This window comes from Lithobates pipiens, unplaced genomic scaffold (assembly GCF_037356315.1).
Source record: "Lithobates pipiens isolate NorthernLeopardFrog02 unplaced genomic scaffold, aLitPip1_a1.2 Scaffold_10, whole genome shotgun sequence".
NCBI classification, from domain to species: Eukaryota; Metazoa; Chordata; class Amphibia; order Anura; family Ranidae; genus Lithobates; species Lithobates pipiens.
The window spans coordinates 98,580,697-98,602,056 of record NW_027507686.1 but is presented as its reverse complement, the minus strand read 5'-3'; the positions used below and the strand labels follow the sequence as shown (position 1 = coordinate 98,602,056).

The 21,360-nt window shown below is 46.8% G+C and overlaps 1 protein-coding gene across 2 annotated transcripts in view; it reads right to left on the bottom strand.

Annotated features, from left to right (window-relative positions):
- Positions 1 to 21,360, bottom strand: part of SIPA1 (signal-induced proliferation-associated 1) — a 494,221-nt gene that overhangs the window by 58,935 nt on the left and 413,926 nt on the right. For both annotated transcript variants that reach the window (XM_077456982.1, XM_077456990.1), the window contains exon 12: positions 4,059 to 4,157. In XM_077456982.1, the coding sequence (XP_077313108.1) occupies positions 4,059 to 4,157 (99 nt within the window). The remainder of the gene's footprint in view (positions 1 to 4,058; positions 4,158 to 21,360) is intronic.

Below are 21,360 nucleotides of genomic sequence, written 5' to 3'. Positions count from 1 at the left end.
TAGAGAGCACTGACACCAGCACTGAGATAGAGAGAGAGCGCTGACACCAGCACCGTGATAGAGAGCACTGACACCAGCACCGTGATAGAGAGCACTGAGACCACACCAGCACCGAGATAGAGAGCACTGACACCAGCACCTAGATAGAGAGCACTGACACCACACCAGCACCGAGATAGAGAGCACTGACACCAGCACCGTGATAGAGAGCACTGACACCAGCACCGAGATAAAGAGCATTGACACCAGCACTGATACCAGCAATTTGCTGCGGGACCCAAAAATATGACACCGCTCAACCTCTTCAAACAGGGGGGTACGGGCATATAGTACGGTGTGCTTTTTTTGTACAAGGAAGTGAGCCAAAAGTAGAAAAAAGGTCTCTGTGTTAGAATAAATAAATCGTTTATAAAGTTATGCATATACATGGTCTACTGGTCACATGTGTTGAATTCTTTCAAGATCCATGCCTCATTCATTTTTATAAATGTGAGGTAGTCAACACTGTCGTGAGCTAGGCAAGTGCGCTTATCGGTCACGATCCCCCCTGCTGCGCTGGACGTCCTTTTGGACAGGACACTGGACGAGGGGCAAGCCAACAGTTCTATTGGAAATTGGGCAAACTCTGGCCAGAGGTAAAGCCTGCCCACCCAGTAGTCCAGGGGTTCATCACTTCTCAGAGTGTCCACATCGGCCGTTAACCCGATGTAGTCAGACACCTGTCGGTCTATGCGTTCCCTGATGCTGGATCCGGATGAGACCTGTCGATGGGTCGGCTGAAAGAATGATCTCATATCAGAAGTGACCAACACATCTTCAAACCACCCTCTTCTTGCAGGCACTGTTGGATTGGTACCGAGAATGCACGCTCCATAAAAAAAGGCATAAGGTACGATGTCACTGATGGCGCCATGGCTGCGAATGACTAGTTTGGTGATCTCATCAAATGGCCGCAGAAGTCTGCATGCGTCGCGCATGAGCAGCCACTGGCGCGGTGAAAAAAAACAAGCTCCCAGAACCTGTTCTGCTGCAGAGTTCGTACAGGTAGTCATTAACTGCACGTTTCTGCTGGAGCAGCCTATCAAGCATATAGATGGTTGAGTCCCATCGCTTCGGGCAAACGCAAATAAGACGTCTGACCGGCAGATTGTGTCACTGCTGAATGTCAGCAAGGCGAGCCATGGCCGTGTAAAATCTTCTGAAATGGGCCGAGATTTTCCTAGCCTGCCGCAAGATGTCCTGGACCCCAGGGTATTTGACAACGAATCGCTGCACAACCAAGTTTAAGACATGTGCCATGCATGGCACGTGTGTAATTTTGGCCTGTTTCAATGCGCTAAGCAGATTGGCACCATTGTCACACACCACTTTACAAACTGTCAAATTGAGTGGTGTTAGCCACTGATCTGCCTGTGAACGCAAAGCTGAAAGGAGTGCAGGGCCAGTGTGGCTCTTGGCTTCCAGGCACAACAGACGCAGCACAGCATGGCAGCGTCTCACCTGGCATGTCGATTAGGTTCTGGGGATCTTGGGCGGTGCAGCAGAAGAGACGCTAGAAGTGGAAAAGGAGGAGTCAGCCGAGGAGGAGAGGAAGGATGGAGTAGGAGGAGGAGAAGAAGAGGCAGGCCTGCATGCAGTCCGTGGCAGTAAAACCAAATCTACACGGGTGCCACGAGTTACATGCTTGACGTCCATCAGAAGGTTCACCCAGTGGGCAGTAAAAGTTATATACCTTCCCTGCCCATGTTTGCTAGACCACGTGTCTGTGGTCAGATGTATCTTGGCACCGACACTGTGTGCCAGAGATACATTCACTTGCCGCTGAACATGGCCATATAGCTCTCGGATGCCCTTCTGTGAGAAATACTTCCCTCCTGGGACCTTCCATTGTGGTGTTCCAATGGCCACAAATTTTTCAAAAGGCCTCCAAGTCCACCAGTTTATATGGCAGTAGTTGGCAGCTTATCAGTTCTGACAAGCCAGCGGTCAACCGTTGGGCAAGAGGGTTATCCGGCGTCATCATTTTTTTACGCTCGAACATTTGGCCCACGGAAGCCTGCCTTTTTCCAGAAAAACGTGAGGACGGCATGATGGATGGTGGAGTGGAGGACAATTCTGAGGAGAGAGGAGAAGTAGAAGAGGCTGGACGGTGAGAGTCTGGAGTGTGGCTTTGTGGGTTCCGTTGCTCCCACTGGGCTCGGTGATGGCAGCTCATGTGCCTCCTTAAGGCGGTCGTCCCTAGGTGAGTGTTGGACATACCATGACTTGCATTGCTTTGACTGCATAGGTTGCAGATGGCAACACTATTGTCAGCAGCGGACACGTTAAAAAAGCCCACACTGCGGAGCCATATGCCGGTGTCATGGAAGCACCAGATGTGAGCGTACATGGTTGATGCCTCGCTCCTGATACATTAGCAGTCTGGTTTGTCCCTTCTGTGCAATGTAAGTTCCGCCTGCTTCTCCTCCCTATCTGCTGGTCCATATCTCCCTCTGAACTCCCCTCCTCTTCCTCTTGTGGGCACCCACGTAACATCACTAGACACGTCATCATCGATGTCACCTTCCCCACTGCTATAATTAGAGATCTCGGAGTAGGCACCAACACCGGGGACCAACCTCCTTGGGCTGATCTGGGTACTGTCGTCAGACTGCTGAGTGGCGGTTGTTGCTACCTCCTCTTCCTGATCCAATGCCAAGAGTGGCTGCGCATGTGAATGTCTTGTGATGAATCGGAAAATAATTCCTGTGACTCAAGCGGAGGGTATATGGTGGTGGTGTTGGTAGTAGTGTCTTTGGGGGGTGCACACAGCAGAGAGTGAAGAAGAGGGCGCAGATCGAGAGGGTGAGGAGGGTGCAGAAGAGTAAGGCTGAGTGAGCCACTCAACCAAGTCTGGTGTGTCCTTTGACGTAATCGAACGTACCTTCTGCAATTTGCCACTTTGGCTCAAGCCTGTTGCTCCTGCCCTACCCCTACCACCCCTGCGGAAGGGCCTGCCTCTTCCTCTGCCTGTCATTTTTTAAATGACCCTGTGACAAAAGTCTCTAGAGAAGTGCAGTATATGTGGAAGAAGGTATATAACACCCTGCTTCAATCTGTCGTTTTTGGGGGCCACTGGTCTATCACACAGTTATAATACTTTTTTCTAATTGCGTTTGTCACTCTTTGTAGTATCGCTGCAGAACCGCTCAGCAGTCACAATGCTGCACTATACTATGCTTTCTATATTTGAAAGTATTTTATACGTGTATTACACCCCTATATATTGCACACCAAATAGTACACCTATACCAGTACTTAACAGGACCGTTGTGGACCTAGTAGTAGCTAGCTAGTAGTTAGTGAATTGCAGATTGTCCCTGCTCCAAAAACCAAACTGTCCCTCCCTACACTGAGAAATGACAGCTGCAGAATCGGTCAGCATCACTGCATGCAGTGCACTATAATATGCTTTGTATATTTGAAAGAAAGTATATTATATGTGTATTACAACCCTATATACTGTACACCTATACCAGTCCTTAAAAGGACCTTTGTGGACCTAGTAGCTAGTGAATTGCAGACTGTCCCTGCTCCAAACACCAAACTGTCCCTCCCTACACTGAGAAAAGACAGCTGCAGAATCGGTCAGCACTCAGTAGCACAGCAGTGCACTATAATATACTTTCTATATTTGAAAGTATATTATAAGTGTATTACAACCCTATATACTGTACACCTATACCAGTCCTTAAAATGACTTTTGTGGACCTAATAGTAATAGCTAGTGATTAGACTGACTGTCCCGGCTCCACACAGCGTCCTTTCCCTACACTGACAAAAGACAACCGACCGCTGGGCAAACAGCAAGGCCATCTCCAGTTATTACTATAAATTGATATCATTGACACAAGGTCCTTATAACAGCCTCTCTTAACAAGGGTTTTGTGGATCGCTGGGTTTCTCCCTGAGGTTGCCAAGGGTTCCAAGTAATGAACGTTGCAAATTTATCAATCGGAATTCTACATGTTGTCAAATACTGCAAACCAAACTTCACCAACATTTCTGGCAAAGGATACCTTCTTTAGACATGGCTTCCAGAATACTGTTGCAGGCCAGCGTAAGATCAGAGATGCTCTTCCATTCATCTTCAAGAGATTGTGGAGCTGGTGAAAATGCTGAAAATGAAAAAAGAAATGCCAGTTTAAAGGAGCTCATTAAAGTAGGTCTAAACCTAAGCACTAGAATCTCATATAAGCTTTACCATGCAGTTCTAATCAGTTTTAATTTTTTTTTTTAATTCTGTAGCTTTTTTGCAAGAATACCTGGTGATTCTGCCATAAACGTAGGGCAGTGCCAGGCATTTTCTATTACCATCCAATTGTGCTCCTGTGTTATCTCCTTGTAAAATGCACCTGGTAGAGACTACAAGTGGCCTTACTGACACATTGTGCTGGCATCGTTCATTTTTGTCACTATCAGGAACCTTATCCTGATAGTAACATGCAACTGATGCTGGAGCGAGGGCATGTTGACAGAAATTGGCTGAAAAAAGTAGAGAAGATTAGAGAAGATTCAAAAAATAATTAAAAAAAAAGGGTGAAACATTACTTTAATTTAAAAAATGGCGGTTAATGTTACATAGTTCTTTAGAAAACTTAATGTCATATAGTTAGGGTTTACATCTACATGATTTTATGAAAAAATGCATTGATGCTGCTTAATAAGGTGCAGCTTCAAAAGGTTTAGGTTTGATTTTTTTTTTATTAATGCCATTAAAATAGGGAAATGAAGGGTTGGTGTCTTTAAAAAATTTTTTTTATATTAAGCGACAATATTCTACCGTGCAGGCCATACTATCCTTTTTTAACTCCTCTTATATAACAAAATTACATATTCCTTTATATGTTTAAATGATCAGCTTTACTGTATAGTACTAAAGTGTTAATGCTTGTAAATATATTTAATAACTTTAATTTAACAAAAGGGGAGAAAATAAATTATTTGGAACTTTAAATGAGGTTCACATCCCCTCCTCCATCCCGATTTAATATTTAAAGAAAAAGGAGCAACAGGCGGGACTTTATATGAGGCACACGGGAGCAGAAGCATAAAATTTGGTAAAAAACATGTTTTTAATAAATACAAGTAATCATATATTTACATGTTATTGCACACAGTCATATATTAGTATTTTCTATTCCATCAATATATACATTCCAACAAGGACTTAATAGTAAACACATGAAGAGCTGAATATTTAATAAACACAAATTATATGTAGATACATGACACATTGAAGTGTCATTTAAAGAAATAAAGAAAAAAAATAAAAGAACAAAAATCAAGAAGGAACATTCACGCTTTGTTGAAAATTGTATACACAAAACGGCAGTTGAAAGCTCTACGCGTTTCGTGACCTTATAGCCACTCGTCAGGAGCAACACCGTAGGGTAAAGTAAACAACCATATTTTAATCAACTAAAAAAAAAAAAGAAAAGTAGACAAATGTACAGACATGGAGAACCCCCCACAAATGCACATTCGACCCACAGACTTACATATATATCTGCACAGAGGCGGCACAGCAAACTGAGAGTCGGCCGGGCCAAAACTGCCACAGACCGGGGCTGAGGGAGCACGCCTGGGCGACAACCAAAACGCACAAACAACACTCCTAGCAGGTTGAGGTATGGGATGTAGCAAGGATTAAGTGTTAAAAGTGGGGTGGCCCTCGTGGGGGGACCTATGGAGAATAAGCAATTATTAATATGTGTTAAAATGTGAATGAAAAAGTTAATAAAAAAGTGTAAAGTCAAAGAGAAAGAATGGGAAATTAAAGTGGGAGAAGAGGGAGATGTTATAGAAAGGAAAAATATAAATGAGAATACCCCGTGCTGTGTGAATGGGGGCAAAGAAGCCAAAGATCGTGTGGTTGCAATTGGGGAGTGAGAGAGGGAATCCAGAAAGTGAGACCCTGCACAGGGAGACGCCCATGCGGAGGGCGCCGCCACAGACCTGCCCCCAGCGTCATGCATCCGAAATCCAAGGGGGCAAGGGAGGCGTCACACAGCTGCCAGCCATACCGACCAAGCTAGACAGCCGCAAGCGTCAAACCCAGCCCCCAATGGTCAGAGATGGTAAACCCGGCAGCCAGAGCAAGCACACCAAGAGGACGTCACTTATCTGGCGCAGATAAGTGGGGACCTCACACTGATTTTGTTTTAAAAATTGGCGTGGAGTTCCCCTTAAAATCTATGCCAGACCCAAAGGGCCTGGTATGGATTTTGGGGGGACACCCCATGCCATTTTTTAAATTAATTCTGTCATAGTGTTCTCCTTAACAACTTCAATACACTATATTATATACTCTGCACTGCACTATAGACCCTGCACTGTATTATATATACTACACTGACTGCACTTTATACTCTGATCTGCAGTATATATACTATACGGACTGCACTATATACTCTGCAGAAAAAAATCCTTCGGTGTTGGTGGTGCCAGAACACTGTAACCCCTTACAGTTACTCTTGTTGGGCACAGGAACAGGCCCTGCTGTTAAATAATATTTAAAAAATTGTAATTACATGCTCCAGTCAAACAGGTACAGAAAAATTTGGCCTTGAGTGTTGGTGGTGCCAGAACACTGTAACCCCTCACAGTTACTCTTGTTGGGCGCAGGAACGGGCCCTTCTGTTAAATATTAGTTCTGGCCAGTGGTCCATCCTCAAAACCCACTAACCCAGTGGATGCTCAGTTGGAAAGGTCTCCAACTCTGCTCTTGCCCCTAGATATTGCTCCACCATATAATGCAGGCGCTGCCGATGGTTGCTTGAACCTATCAGCCTTGGACGCTAAGGAATAAAAAATTGTTCAAAGGCATCGGTCAGCCAGCCACCTTCTCCACAGCCCTTCCTCTGACCGGATGTAGCCGCAGAAACACGTTGTTCAGCACCAGGAAATGGTAACCTCCCAGGGTCTGGAAAGGCGTTGCACAAACTTTTATTCCAGGCATCATGAAGATGTTTCATCCTCTGCTCCCTCTGTGAAGGCAGGATGAGCTCTGAAACTTTACACTTGTAACGTGGATCAAGAAAGGTTGCCAGCCAGTAATGATCCCTCTCCTTGATAACACAAATCTTAGGGTCCTTTCAGAGGCTTTGCAGAATCAGGGAGCCCATGCAGCGTAAGTTTGCAGAGGCATTATATTCTAAGTCCTTTGGGTGACTAAGGATGACATTGTCAGGAACTACTTCCTCCCAGCCACATACAACTCCTTGGGTTTCTGGGAACTGAAAAACATCCTCTACATGCATGCTGACACAATCCTCCTCCTCTTCTTCCTGTGTGTTTGGCGGCCCCGCAGGAATGCTATCTGAATAAAGGGGGCCTTGAGAGGAAAGGAAGTCCTCCTCTTCCTCCCGCTGTTCTGCCTTAAATGCCCTGTACATAATTCCACAAAGCGTGTGCTCTGATGCATGCATTGTCACTGCTCACCATCCTTGTGGCCTCCTAAAATGGTGACAGGACAGTGCATGCATCCTTTATCAGTAGCCACTCACATGGCAAAAAGAAGCCAAGCTCCCCTGAGCCTCTATTTTTGCAATACTCACATACAGTAGGTACTCATTTATGACTCTCTGCTGTGTGCGCAGCCACTGTAGCATTGCCAATGTTGAGTTCCACCTGGTGGGCATGTCACAAATGAGGCGGTTGGCGGGCAGGTTGAATTCCCATTGGATGTCAGCCAGTTAAGCACCGGCATTGTATGACCACCAGAAATGGCCACAGACTTTTCTGGTCTGCCTCAGAAGTTCCTGTAAGCCTGGGCACCTGGTCAACAAATGCTGCACCACCAAATTCAGGACGTATGCCAAGCATGGAACATGGGTCAAGTATCCCTGTGGTAGGGCAGAGAGAAGGTTGGTGCCATTGTCGCATACAACCATTCCTGTCTCAAGCTGCCGTGGTATCAACCACCTCTGAGACTGCCCCTGCACAGCTGACACAATCTCTGCCTCAGTGTGGCTCTTGTCCCCTAGGTAGACCAACTGAAGCACCACATGGCATTTTTTAGCCTGACTGCTTGGGTAGCCCCTTGAATGCTTAGGGAGCGTTCAAGGGGAATAAGAGGAATAATAAGACGAGGGGTGGAGCAGAGAGATGTGGCAGAATCACCACCAGCTTTTTGGAGGTGTGGTGGCGAAACAATCTCCAACACTGAACCCTGTCCTGCATCCTTCCCAGCTGCCAGCAGAGTTACTCAGTGACCCACGAAGGAAAGGTAACGTCCCTGACCATGCCTGCTGGACCATGAGTCAGGGGTAATATGAACCCTGCTGCTGACTACCCTTCCACATGACGGTAGAGAGCTGGAATGGCTTTACGTGGAAAAAAAATTTTTTTGGAACCTGCCACTGTGGTACAGCACAGGGGGCAGAGTCTAACAGGTAAAAAGGCAGCAGTTGCAGTGCTAGCAATTTTGGCCAAGCTAGCATTCAGAGCATGTGGATGGCTGGGACAGTATTTTTTTTATGGTTCAGCAACTGGGGTAGTGAAATTTGCCTGCTGATATCAACTGGTGGTATACTGTTAGCAGATTGGCTGCAAGTACTTGTGGCACCTATTGCTATATCTTCATTCCTCTCAGTGCAGGTTTTTAAGAGCACTGGAGGTATAGTAAGGGTTGAGATCACAGATGAAGAGCAAGGAGAACCACCTTTTTATATTATGTGGGTCTTTCAGGTGCTGTTGCCAACAAACTGCATGACAGGTCATCATATGTCTTGTCAAGCATGTGGTGCCCAAGCGGGTGCTGTTCTGGCCACGTTTGATCCGCTTCAGACATTAATTGCAAACAGCAATGGTGCAATCTACTGCTCATGTGTCAAAAAAGCCCACACCAATGAAATTTTGGGAGTCAGCGGGGAGTCAGCAGCGCCCTGCAGCTGTGAAGCTCTGTGCTGTGATGTAATAGGGTGGCTGCCCTTAAGCTGCCCCCAGAGGACATCCTACCTGTGCCTCCTCCTCACTTTCCTCCTCTTTTCTCTCAGGCACCCAAGTACACTCAGTGACCTCATCATCCCCTCCCTCCTCATCACTGGAGCACACTTGGCAGTATGCTGCAGCTGGGGGAACATGACTGCTAGTTTCTTGTGCTTTTGTGGCACCCCCTCTCTCTAAGCTCATGTTACTCTCTTCCTCAACCAATTTCTGCACATCCTCCAGCAGCATGTAACTGACACTATGGTCGAATAATTCTGGGGACTCCTCTGTGTCAGGTCACCTTGAGGCGAGGTGACAGATGCACACCGTAAGGATCAGGAGTGCACCGCAAGGTTGTGGACCCTACGGCTGACTGCTGCGGACGGGAGACAGATCCCACCGGGGCTAGAGCATAAGATTCCCTGGGGCGCGGAGTCTAAGAGCCAGCAGGTGTTCACCAGAGCCTCTAGAGGTGAGGATGGACTGGGCTGCAACTGGCTCCAGGTCGCGACCCCCAGCTTGCACCCACAGTAGGCAACAGGAGGATAGGGATAGTGAGGGACAAAGCCAAGGTCGGGGCCACAAGCAGACAGGAATAGTCAGGGACACGCCAAAAGGTCAGGATCACAGGCAAACAGGGATAGTCAAGGACACGCCAAAGTCGGTAACGGAACAACAGACTAGCACACGGCAGGTAACAGGAAGCTAACACACAAAGGTTGATCAGCAGGGTTGGCCTGCAGTGCACAGGTTAATATAGAGTTCTCTGATAGGAGCTAGGGTGGAGTCATGCCAGAGGATAGATTACAAAAGCAGTCAGGTGAGGGTCGGCTGGTCTCTAGAGATGAGCACATGGAAACAGGTAAGCAGACAAAATCTATTGCAAAACCATGACAGTACCCTCCCTCTTACGAGGCCTCCCCCTCCCCCGCCTGGGTCCAGGCTTAAAGGGAAACTCCAGATGGAACCTCCTCAACAGACTAGGAGCAAAGACCTCAGATGCAGTGATCCAAGACCTCTCCTCAGGGCCAAACCCTTTCCAATGTACGAGGTACTGAAGAATGCCTTTACGGATCCAGGAATCCAAAACTTGACTAACCTCGTATTTTAGATTATCCTCAGAGACTGGAACCGAGGTAGGGAGAGGACGAGAGGACTTGAGGACTAAAGGCTTTTTAGGAATGGGTAAGGGCATGAGAAGATCAGGAGCCTGAGCAGGGTCCCCCAGACCCTTAAAGATGAGCTGGGCATCCAGAACAGGACCACCAGATTGGGCAGAGGTCAGTGGATCCTTAAGGTCAGGTTGGTTAGAAGGTGACATGTCACAAGAGTCAAGCTGGATAGCTGAAACACAAACAGAATGCAGAGAACCCTGAGAAAAAGATTGAAAACCCCACCTGGCCGAATGAGGCAGTCTATCCAAAGGATGGATTGAGCCTCTTAAACGGGTTTGAACGGACATAGTAGCAGTAGGGTGAGGCCAGGTCACAGAAGGTCCTGAACAAGAAGCAGGAAGATCATTGGGCATTGGCTGGACTGGCATAACTGGTGCAGAGGCCGACTGAATAGTATTGTCAGGTGTAGTGACCATCTCAATCGCATTACAGGGCATAGCATCTGTGGAACTTGCAGACAAGTTAGCCTGGCTGTGCGTCCAAGGGAGATTAGGGACAGGCAAAGGTAAATGGTTATGCAAACTTGAGTAAATGATTGACTCAGGTTTATAGGTGGGCCCCTCATCCAGAGTACCACATGACCTAGAGAGTGCATCAGTCCGACTATTGCAGGACGCATCCCAGAGATCGCTATATACAGCGGGAAGAGCAGAAGATACTGGGATGGTGGTAACAGGAAGTTTCTCTTTTGGGGTACCCTTGAGTAGGCAGGAAGAGAAACCCCAAGCCAGGATCTGTCCAGCAGACCAGTCAACGTGTGGAGAATGGAGCCGTAACCAAGGAAGACCTAATATGATAGGAGATGAAGCCTTAGGTAAGACAAGGAAGGATATCCACTCCTGGTCGAGTGTCCCTACTGACATCTTAACAGGAAGAGTCTGGGAGCGGATAGGGCCCCCTGGGAGAACAGTGCCATCAATCGCCAAGACCACCAATGGCGTTGTAAGGGGCAAAAGGGTAAGTCTCATAGAGGATGCAGTTTCCCAATCCATGAAATTGGCAGAGGCTCCGGAATCCAGATGTGCTGAGACCGAACAAGAGGAAGTACCGACATGAAGCAACACAGAAAGGAGAAGACGAGAAGGTAAAGGTGATATTTCAGGGTCTAATACTCCACCTTCCAGATGTATTAGCCCTGAGCATTTTTCCGGACGAAGAGAACAAGTGTCACGGAAATTACCTTTGGCCCCACAATAGAGACATAGGCCCAGAGTTCTGCATCTAGCACATTCTTCGGGAGATAACTTAGTCCAGCCCAGCTGCATAGGTTCCTCAGTAAGCAGGGGGTGCTCCTCGGATCGAAGAGAAGGGACTAGGGGCTCAGGCTGCCTAAAGAGCGGGGAGTACTGGCGTCTTTTTTCCAGGGCCCTCTCCTGAAAGCGAATATCGATCTGGTTACACAAGGTGATGACACTGTCCAGATCAGCAGGAAGGGATCTTCCTGCTAATTCATCCTTCACTCTATCAGAGAGGCCATGTAAAAAGGTTGCAACTAGGGCCTCATTATTCCAGCTCAATTCAGCTGTGAGGATACGGAACTGAAGAGCATACTGTCCCACAGACGCGGACTCTTGACGGAGACGTAAAAGAGCGCTATCCGCTGAGGAGACACGACTCGGTTCCTCGAAGATATTCCAAAAAAGTTTCAAGAAATCAGACAGGCTAGAAACCACTGGATCATTCAGTTCTCACAGAGGGGCAGCCCAAGTTAACGCCTCGCCGAACAGGAGGGATATGATATATGCTACTTTTGCCCGATCGGACAGGAAGTTTTGGGGCTGAAGTTTGTGCACTGGCTAAGGAACCCCCTTGGAGTCCCCAGAGAAACGTGACGGAGCTGGCAGTAATAATGCATGCGTGGATGCGACTGGTGCGATAGGTGCAGCTGCTGGCTGTACTTGAGGCTGCAGGTTCGGGGTTCCCAAGGAAGCCTGTAGCTGCTCAAAGCGGGAAGCCAGATCTTGAAGGAATCGCATCACCGTGGTCTGATGCGATTCTTGGGTCTCAAGTCTGCAAACTAAGCCCTGCAACAGATCGACTGCAGGAAGCGGCATGTCAGCCGGGTCCATGGCTAATCAAACTGTCAGGTCACCTTGAGGTGACAGATGCACACCGTAGGTATCAGGAGTGCACTGCAAGGTTGTGGACCCTACGGCTGACTGCTGCGGATGGGAGACAGATCCCACCGGGGCTAGAGCATAAGATTCCCTGGGGTGCAGAGTCTAAGAGCCAGCAGGTGTTCACCAGAGCCTCTAGAGGTGAGGATGGACTGGGCTGCAACTGGCTCCAGGTCGCGACCCCCAGGGTCCCCCAGCTTGCACCCACAGTAGGCAACAGGAGGATAGGGATAGTGAGGGACAAAGCCAAGGTCGGGGCCACAAGCAGACAGGAATAGTCAGGGACACGCCAAAAGGTCAGGATCACAGGCAAACAGGGATAGTCAAGGACACACCAAAGTCTGTAACGGAACAACAGACGAGCACACGGCAGGTAACAGGAAGCTAACACACAAAGGTTGATCAGCAGGGTTGGCCTGCAGTGCACAGGTTAATATAGAGTTCTCTGATAGGAGCTAGGGTGGAGTCATGCCAGAGGATAGATTACAAAAGCAGTCAGGTGAGGGTCAGCTGGTCTCTAGAGATGAACACATGGAAACAGGTAAGCAGACAAACTATTGCAAAACCATGACACTCTGTGCATGATGATGGGGCTTCGGAAGGAGTAACTGTGGACAAGGAGCTGGTGGAATAGTCCGCTTTGGCAGCTGCATTGGAAGGCAAACTAGTATGAGCCTGGGTAACAGAGGGTGAGGAGGATGAGGACGGCTTAGTTATCCATGCCACCAACTCTTCTGCATGTTGTGGCTCAATAACACGGCCAGCAGCAGAAAAAAAAAAAAGGATAAGCGTGCCCTGTCTGCAGAAGTTGCACCATGTCCGCGAGCACCACTTTTCACTATAGACACAGAGGCTGCTTGCCCTCTTTTACTGGAGTGTGAGCGTCTGCCTCTCCTTGGTGGCCTTCTGGAAATGATGGGGATTTTTTTTTCACATTGCACTACACTGTGTTACATACTGTGTACACCTCCTGAAGTGTATTAGAAACTGTACACACTGTATTATATACTATGTACACCACTTGCACTGTATTATATTCTGTGTGCACTGCCCGAAGTGTATTAGAAATTGTACACACTGTATTATATACTGTGTACACCGGCTGCACTGTATTATATACTGTGTACACCACCTGAAGTGTAGTAGAAACTGCACACACTGTATTATATATGGTGTACACCACCTGCACTGTATTGTACACTGCTATGTATGTATGTATGTATGTATGTATGTATGTATATATATATATATATATATATATATATATATATATATATATATAGTCTACACTCAGGGGCGGACTGACCATTCGGCCACTGCCCAAGGGCCCCGGGCCACTAGGGGGCCCCATCAGGGTTGCTAGCCTCAGTAAAACCAGGGACAATATGCAAAAATCTGTGTTTTTTTTTTATATCTGTCTCTGAAATATCCCTTACCAACATGTTTTTGGTCTAAAAATCCCAAGATTATAGCTGCCCCGCCTCTCCAGTACCTTCTCAGCCAATAGAAACATGTCTATGTATACTGTGCGATTGTATACTGTGTATGTGTATACTGTGTGGCCCAATCATGTGATTGCCTGGGGGCCCCATAATCTCCTATTGCCCAGGGGCCCCATGAGTTGTCAGTCCACCCCTGTCTACACGTAATGCGCTGTATAATTATATAATATATATATATATATATATATATATATATATATATATATATATATATATATACACACACACACACACACACACTAGCCCCCCTGCACTGTATATACAGTCTACACTGAATGTAATATATATATATATATATATATATATATATATATAGTGGGAGAATTAGCTTGTGGGGATCTCCTTTTCTGAGTGACAGTCAGCACTTTCATAAAAATCTGGCGGATGCCAGGTTTATTTGCAGGAGGTTTGCAAAGTAGAAACAAACAATAAATTAAATCCTTGCCATCCAGCGCTAACTAGTCTCCTCTCTATACAGTGCAGGGCTGGTTCCTGTCACTCACAAAACATACAGAAAAGCAAACCTTTTTAGTCCAATAGCCAGAGCTCCTCTCACTCAGGTTCCTTCCTGAGTCTCAAAACCAGAGCCCTGCTGTGCTCTCTTCCTGGGGATATTTAAAGTGCAGCTGACTGTGGACTCCAGTGGACCTGAACATCCGGACCGGAACCCAGTCTGCTTCAGAGGCTGGAAAAAAACGGGCCAGATTCCAGTTCAGTCACTTACAATGGAACAAATGAGAGGTGAAATGTACATATTATCGTGTATCTCACTTCGCATACTGTCAAATATCCTCCCCCCTCTGCTCAAGACCTGTGGCTGAGCACTTACCCAAGCATACAGTGCATGCGAGAGAGGGCATCTGCGTTATTTTGGAATTTTCCTGGCCTATGCTCTACCGTAAACCGAAAGAGCTGTAAAGCCAGGAACCACCTTGTCACAGGGCCATTTTTCTCCCTGTTGGCACACATCCACTTTAGGGGAGCATGGTCGATGACCAGTATAAACGACCTCCCCAATAGGTAATACCTTAGGGAGTCTAAGGACCATTTAATGGCGAGACACTCCTTTTCTACAATGGCATAGTTCTTTTTGTGCTTGTTCCGCTTCCAGCTCAAGTATACAACTGGGTGCTCCTCACCATCCCTGTTCTGTGACAGTACAGCCCCTAGGCCCACCTCAGAAGCGTCCATCTGTACAACAAACTCCTTGCTGAAGTCCGGGGCCACTAGTACTGGTAACCCACAAAGGGCCTGCTTTAAATTCTGAAATGCCACTCGGCTTCGGGATTCCACTTGACCATGACTGACCCTTTACCCTTCGCCAGGTCGGTCAGAGGGGCGGCCATGGTGGCAAAGTTGGGTATGAACCATCTGTAGTACCCCGTAATGCCCAGGAAGGCCCTCACTTGTTTTTTATTGATCGTTTGGGACCATTTTTGAATTGCCTCAATCTTATTGGTCTGCAGCTTGACCACTCCCTGGCCAATAATGTACCCAAGGTATTTGGCCTCCTCCAGGCCTATGGCACATTTTTGGGGTTAGCCGTAAGACCTGCTTCCCTAAGGGAATCTATCACCGCTTGTACACTGAGCAGGTGTGATTCCCAATCTGGGCTGTGGATGACCACATCATCCAAATATGCAGCTGCATACAGGCGATGTGGTCTCAAGGCTTTGTCCATCATTCGCTGGAATGATGCAGGAGCTTCGTGTAGACCAAAAGGCATCCGCTTATACCGAAATGAGCCCTCAGGAGTGGAAAAGGCAGTCTTCTTCTTGGCCGATTCAGTTAGCGGTATTTGCCAATAGCCTTTTGTTAGGTCTAGGGTCGTTATGTAGCGAGCCTGTCCTAACCTGTCCACGAGTTCGTCGACCCGGGGCATTGGGTACGCATCGAACTTGGACACACTATTGAGTTTCCTGAAGTCGTTACAAAACCTGATAGTACCATCAGGTTTTGGGACCAGCACTATGGGGCTTGACCACTCACTGTGGGACTCTTCTATCACGTCCAAATCTAACATATTTTTTATTTCCTTTGAGACTGCCTCTCGTCTGGCCACTGGGATTCTATACGGTTTTACATTTACGCGAACCCCTGGTTCCATCACTATGTCATGTTTGTCAGTCCGGGTAAGGGGGAGAAAGTCTTGATTTTTATGCAAAAACGCCTTGACATCACTTTGTTTGCCACGGACAGGGTAGCTGTTATGGGGACTTCAGGTGTCACCAGCCCGGTCTGATAGAGGCGTGGACGTGGCCAGTAAACTCTCTCTGTCCTTCCAGGGCTTTAAGAGATTCACATGGTAAATTTGATGTGGTTTCCTTTTCCCTGGCTGGTAGACTTTGTACTTTACCTCCCCCACCCTTTCGACAACCTCAAAGGGACCCTGCCACTTGGCTAGGAACTTACTTAATACCGTGGGAAGCAGTACGAACACTCTGTCCCCGGGGCTAAAAGTATGGACCTTGTCCTATAGACCCTCCTCTGGGCCTCCTGGGCTCGCTCCATATGTTCTCGCACCAGGGGCAGGACAGCTGCGATTCGATCCTGCATCAAGGAGACATGCTCTATGATGCTTCTATATGGGGTGGCCTCCCTTGCCCACGTTTCTTTGGTGACATCTAGCAGCCCCCTGGGATGTCTATCATACAAAAGTTAAAAGGAGGAATAGCCTGTGGATGCTTGCGGAACCTCACATATGGCAAACATGAAATATTGTAGCAAAAAATCCCAGTTTCTCCCATCTTTGTTGACCACCTTTTTTCAGCATACTTTTCAAAGTTTTATTAAATCTTTCAACCAGACCATCCGTTTGGGGGTGGTAGACAGAGGTGATGGGAGATTTTGTATAGTCTACACAGTTCCATGGTAACCCTAGACATAAATGGGGTGCCCTGATCGGTTAAGATTTCTTTTGGGATCCCCCCTCGACTAAACACCTGAACCAATTCCTTGGCGATAGCCTTAGCGGAGGTGTTGTGCAAGGGTATGGCCTCAGGATAGTTCGTTGCATAGTCTAGGATCACCAGAATATTCTGGTGACCCTGGGCAGATTTCACAACCGGCCTAACCAGGTCCATGCCAATCCTCTCAAAGGGGACCTTGATTATTGGTAGAGGGACAAGAGGGCTGTGAAAATGGGGCAACGGTGCCGACATTTGGCACTCAGGGCACCATTTCATAGATTCATAGTTAGTAAGGTTGAATAAAGACACCAGTCCATCCAGTTCAACCTGAGTGAGTGTCTACAATTGTCCCTATCCCTGTACATTGCACACTCACATTGGTCCCAATGTCCCATTGGGCCAATTTTGGACAGAAGTCAATTAACCTACCTGCATGTCTTTGGATTATCATGCAACCAGGGCCAGAAAAACCTCTGAGCGATTCTCTCCTTGGTTTTTTCGATACCGAGATGTCCCCCCATTACATGGCCATGGGCCAAGTCTAGCACCACCTTACGGAAGGGTTTGGGAACCAGTAGCTGTTCTACCTTGTCCTCTCCATGTTTTATCACTCCATATAATAAATCGTTTTTAATGGCCATGTCGGGGAAAGACACCACCCAATCAGGATCCACCAGTTCCCCGTCTAACATCTTAACATTTTCCCTGGCTCTGATGAGGGTGGTCTCTCGCAGTTGAAAGTCTCTCTCCTAACCTCTAAGTCGGGTATGACATTTTGGCTAAGCTCAATGTCAGGGTCAGAGGGGGTCTCCTGTTCGTTACCCTCAGGCTGAGAGCTAGCTTCTAGGTCCTCCGGCTCTCCAGTCATGACAGGGAAAGGAAGAGGATCTCCAACTTCCTCGATCCCACCAACAGGGTCTGGTGGGAGTTCCCATGCTTCCCCAGCAGAGGGAGCTCCATCTGCCAGCCTCCCTTTGCTTTCCCATAACTTCCAAAAATGGTCAAAATCTCTCCCCACTAAAGCTGCATGAAGCAGTGAAGGTACCACACCCACTGAATGTGTTACACTGCCCCAGAAGGGTATCAACCTTAACTACCGCTGTCTGGTAGTCCGGAGTGTCTCCATGGATGCAAATTACCCCAATAGTACTGGAGTGTAGTTTTGAAGGGTTCACACAATCATTCCTGACTAAGGTCACCACACTACCAGAGTCTAGCAAGGCTGTGAGTGGCTTTCCATTCACTGAAATAATGCACATCTGTTTTTCAATGCGACTCTGACATGATACAGTACATGTGACCTGTGCAAACAGAGAAATGCATCTTTTCATAAAAGCATAATCACATTGCATAAGCTCATCATCTATAGGACAGTTTGCAGCAATATGCCCTAATGCATGGCAACGGAAACACCGTATGTGGCCTACCCCCAGTCCTCTTAACGGCCCCAAAGACCTTCCTGGCTTCTTTGGCCAGTCTCCAGGTCTAGAACCCACAGTCTCATCAGTTGTAACAACAGTCTTATCCACCTTCCCCATGCTCTTGAACCCCGGAACAGCCTTTTTTTTGTGCCCGTGGGCATCAAAAAGTAAACATTTCACCGTATACAATGTTACCAAATAATATCCCATCTAACCCATCTCCGCACCCACACCCACCCCGGGTCTCGCCAAATATCTAAAAAAAAAACTACTCTCTTTCGGCCCTGGGTCCTGTTATGCAGCCGCCATCCTTTTGGCATATCTCGATGATAGCTTAAATTTTTCCCAATCTTTCCATCTCGTTACGAACCCCACTTCACCTATTTCTCCACTAAACTTTACATACTCTAAGTTGTAGATTTTATTTATATTACCAAACCAACTTTTCAAAGAGGGACTTTTTGGATTTTTTCACATCTGGGGAATTAAACTCTTTGCTGCATTTAAAAAGCAAGGAATAAGTGTTTTCTTATATTGCTTAATGGGAGACGTACCTCCGTGTAGCAAACAAACTTGGCTCTTCTGGTATTTTTAACCCCTTAATTTACTCGGTTGTTAATATTACCTCTTTCCAAAATTCTCTATATTTAGGGCATGTCCACCATATATGGATCATGGATCCTATTTCTGAGCATCCTCGCCAACATAAGTTAGAAGCCTCTCTTTGAAAATGGTAAGTTTTGTCTGGGGTTAAATAGCACCGAGCCATACATTTATAGTTTATTTCCAGAACTCTGCAGTCTGGTGAAATTGCGTGCGGCATCCTTAGTATTTTATGCAGGGCCAGATTAAGAACATCATGGGCCTGGTGCTGAGGATTTTGGTGGGGCCTTTTATAAACAATAAATAAATAAAATTGCAAACAATTTTTTGTTATAACAAATTAAATTAAAGATAGAGAGGAAGGATGAGAGAGAGAGAGAAAGAGAGAGAGAGAAAGAGAAAGAGAGAGACAGGGGATAAATCAAGGTGTGAGGGGTAAGGGAGGGAGGATGAGAGAGAAAGGGGGGGATGAGAGAGAGAGGATGCACATGAGTTTGTGTGGGAATGACATCAATGCAGCCTGGCCAAGGCAAGTGAACGAAAGCACAGAACCCAGTAGGAAGACCGGGTGAAGATGGAAGTGCCCGAGCCCTGCTGGATTGATCACAGCACAGCACTGGAGGGCTCAGTCTGACAATATAAGTGTGCCCTAATGTGCTAATATGCTGGGCATACTTGTACATTATGGCATAACCTACCCCAGGGCCTCTAAAAAGTAGTAATGTTAGAAAAGTTTACTACCACTTTAATATCACAGGAGCCTCTCATGGGGCCCCCTACTGACCCCGTGGCCCTTGGGCAGTGCCTAAGTGCATGGTTGTCAACATTTCAAAAATAATTTCAGGGACGCTTTTTTTACAAGTGCTATATTTAGAGTAGCTGACATCCCCTATGTTCCTCTATACATCACAATAGTAATTACAAAATTAAATAAGTACTAATAATGGGGCAGAACAAATATGAGGACTGTGATATTTCCTTTAGTTGAACTGACAAAAGTGTGCCCATTCTAGAGCTGGTAACATTGAGGATATTCAGTATAATTTTAAAGAACAGTTTTTGTGGGTAAGAGGCATAGGGGAGGAGTATGGATAGTATAAAAGTGGGAAGTATGTGCAGGTGAGGGAGAGGAATGTGGAGGGTCGAACAGTGGGCACTATGTACATGAGAGGAGTGCAGAGGGTATGGCAGAAGGCACTATGTACAGGAGAGGAGTGTGAAGGGTATGACAGTGGGCAGTATGCTCAGCAGAGGAGTGTAGAGGGTATGACATTGAGCACTATGTATAAGAGAAGAGTTTGGAGGGTATGACAGTGGGCACTATGTACAGGAGAGAAGTGTGGAGAGTAGGACAGTAAGCAGTAATTACAGGAGAGGAGTGTGGAGGGAGGGTATGACGGTGGGCACTATGTATAGGAGAGAAGTGTTGGAGGTATGACAGTAGGCACTATGTATAGGAGAGGAGTGTGGAGGGTATGACAGTGAGTAGTATGTACAGCAAAGGAGTGGAGTTGGTATGATGGTGGGCACTATGTATAGGAGAGGCGTGTGGAGGGTACGACAGTGGGCACTATGTACAGGAGAGAAGTGTATGACAGTGGGCACTATGTACAAGAGAGGAGTGTGTAGGATATGGCAGCAGGCGTTATGTATAGGAGAGAAGTGTGGATGGTATGACAGTGAGCAGTATGTACAGGAGAGAAGTGTGGAAAGTATGACAGTGGGCACTATGTATAGGAGAGGAGGATGAAGTAATCTGGGAAGGAAAAATGTAAAGGTTTGTGGAAGGATGTTTAGGGACTGCGTAGTGGTTAAGCGGGCCATACATGGATTGAAATTACACACAATTAAGCAGAGACCAGCCATAGTCGATCTATGTATGGGCTAGCTGGTTTTACACAAGTCAACCTATTAACTGACTTGAGTACAACCAGCCTGTCAGGTTTCCCTCAAAACAATCAGTGCTGCCAGCTATAGTTAGCAACACTAATCATTGTATTCACTGGCAGAACACAATAACACTGCGGGAGTGATTGCCCCATTCACAGGTCAGCAGGTGAGAGGGTGTGTGGGGACAGGCTGGTGAGAGATACTAGTCAGTCCCTGGGTAGGCACTGGTTAGTATTAGAGCCAGATACACACAGGTTACATACGCAACGTGTAACCTGTAAAAAAATGTAAAGCATCGCTTAGTACACAACAAAAAATCGTGCTAACTTTAGTGGGGTTTTTTTTTTATGAATGAAACAGTTTCTTTTTTTTTTGATTTTTTTTTTTTTTTTGGGCAAATGGGCCTATCTTGAGAAAGGGGCCTGGAGCTGCAGCTCCAATAGCCCCTATGTTAATCCGGCCCTGATTGTATGCACTTCTGTCTCTGTGCTACTTGTCCCAATCTCTTCATCCCATTTTTTTTATATATGGGGGGGGGGGGGCTCCAATATTTTAAATCCCATCGGGATTTTATAAATCTTCAAAATCCCTCTTCTTCCGCCCGTCGCCATACACAGCCACTCCAATGGACGCAGACTGTCTGCCAACCAGATCGGAGAGGGGAGAAATTCCACAAAGTGTTTCAACTGTGCATACCTCCACCAATTTATGTGTAACACCTCTTTTTTTCTCCTAAGCTCCTGAAAAGTGCATATTTTGCCTTTACTTATAAT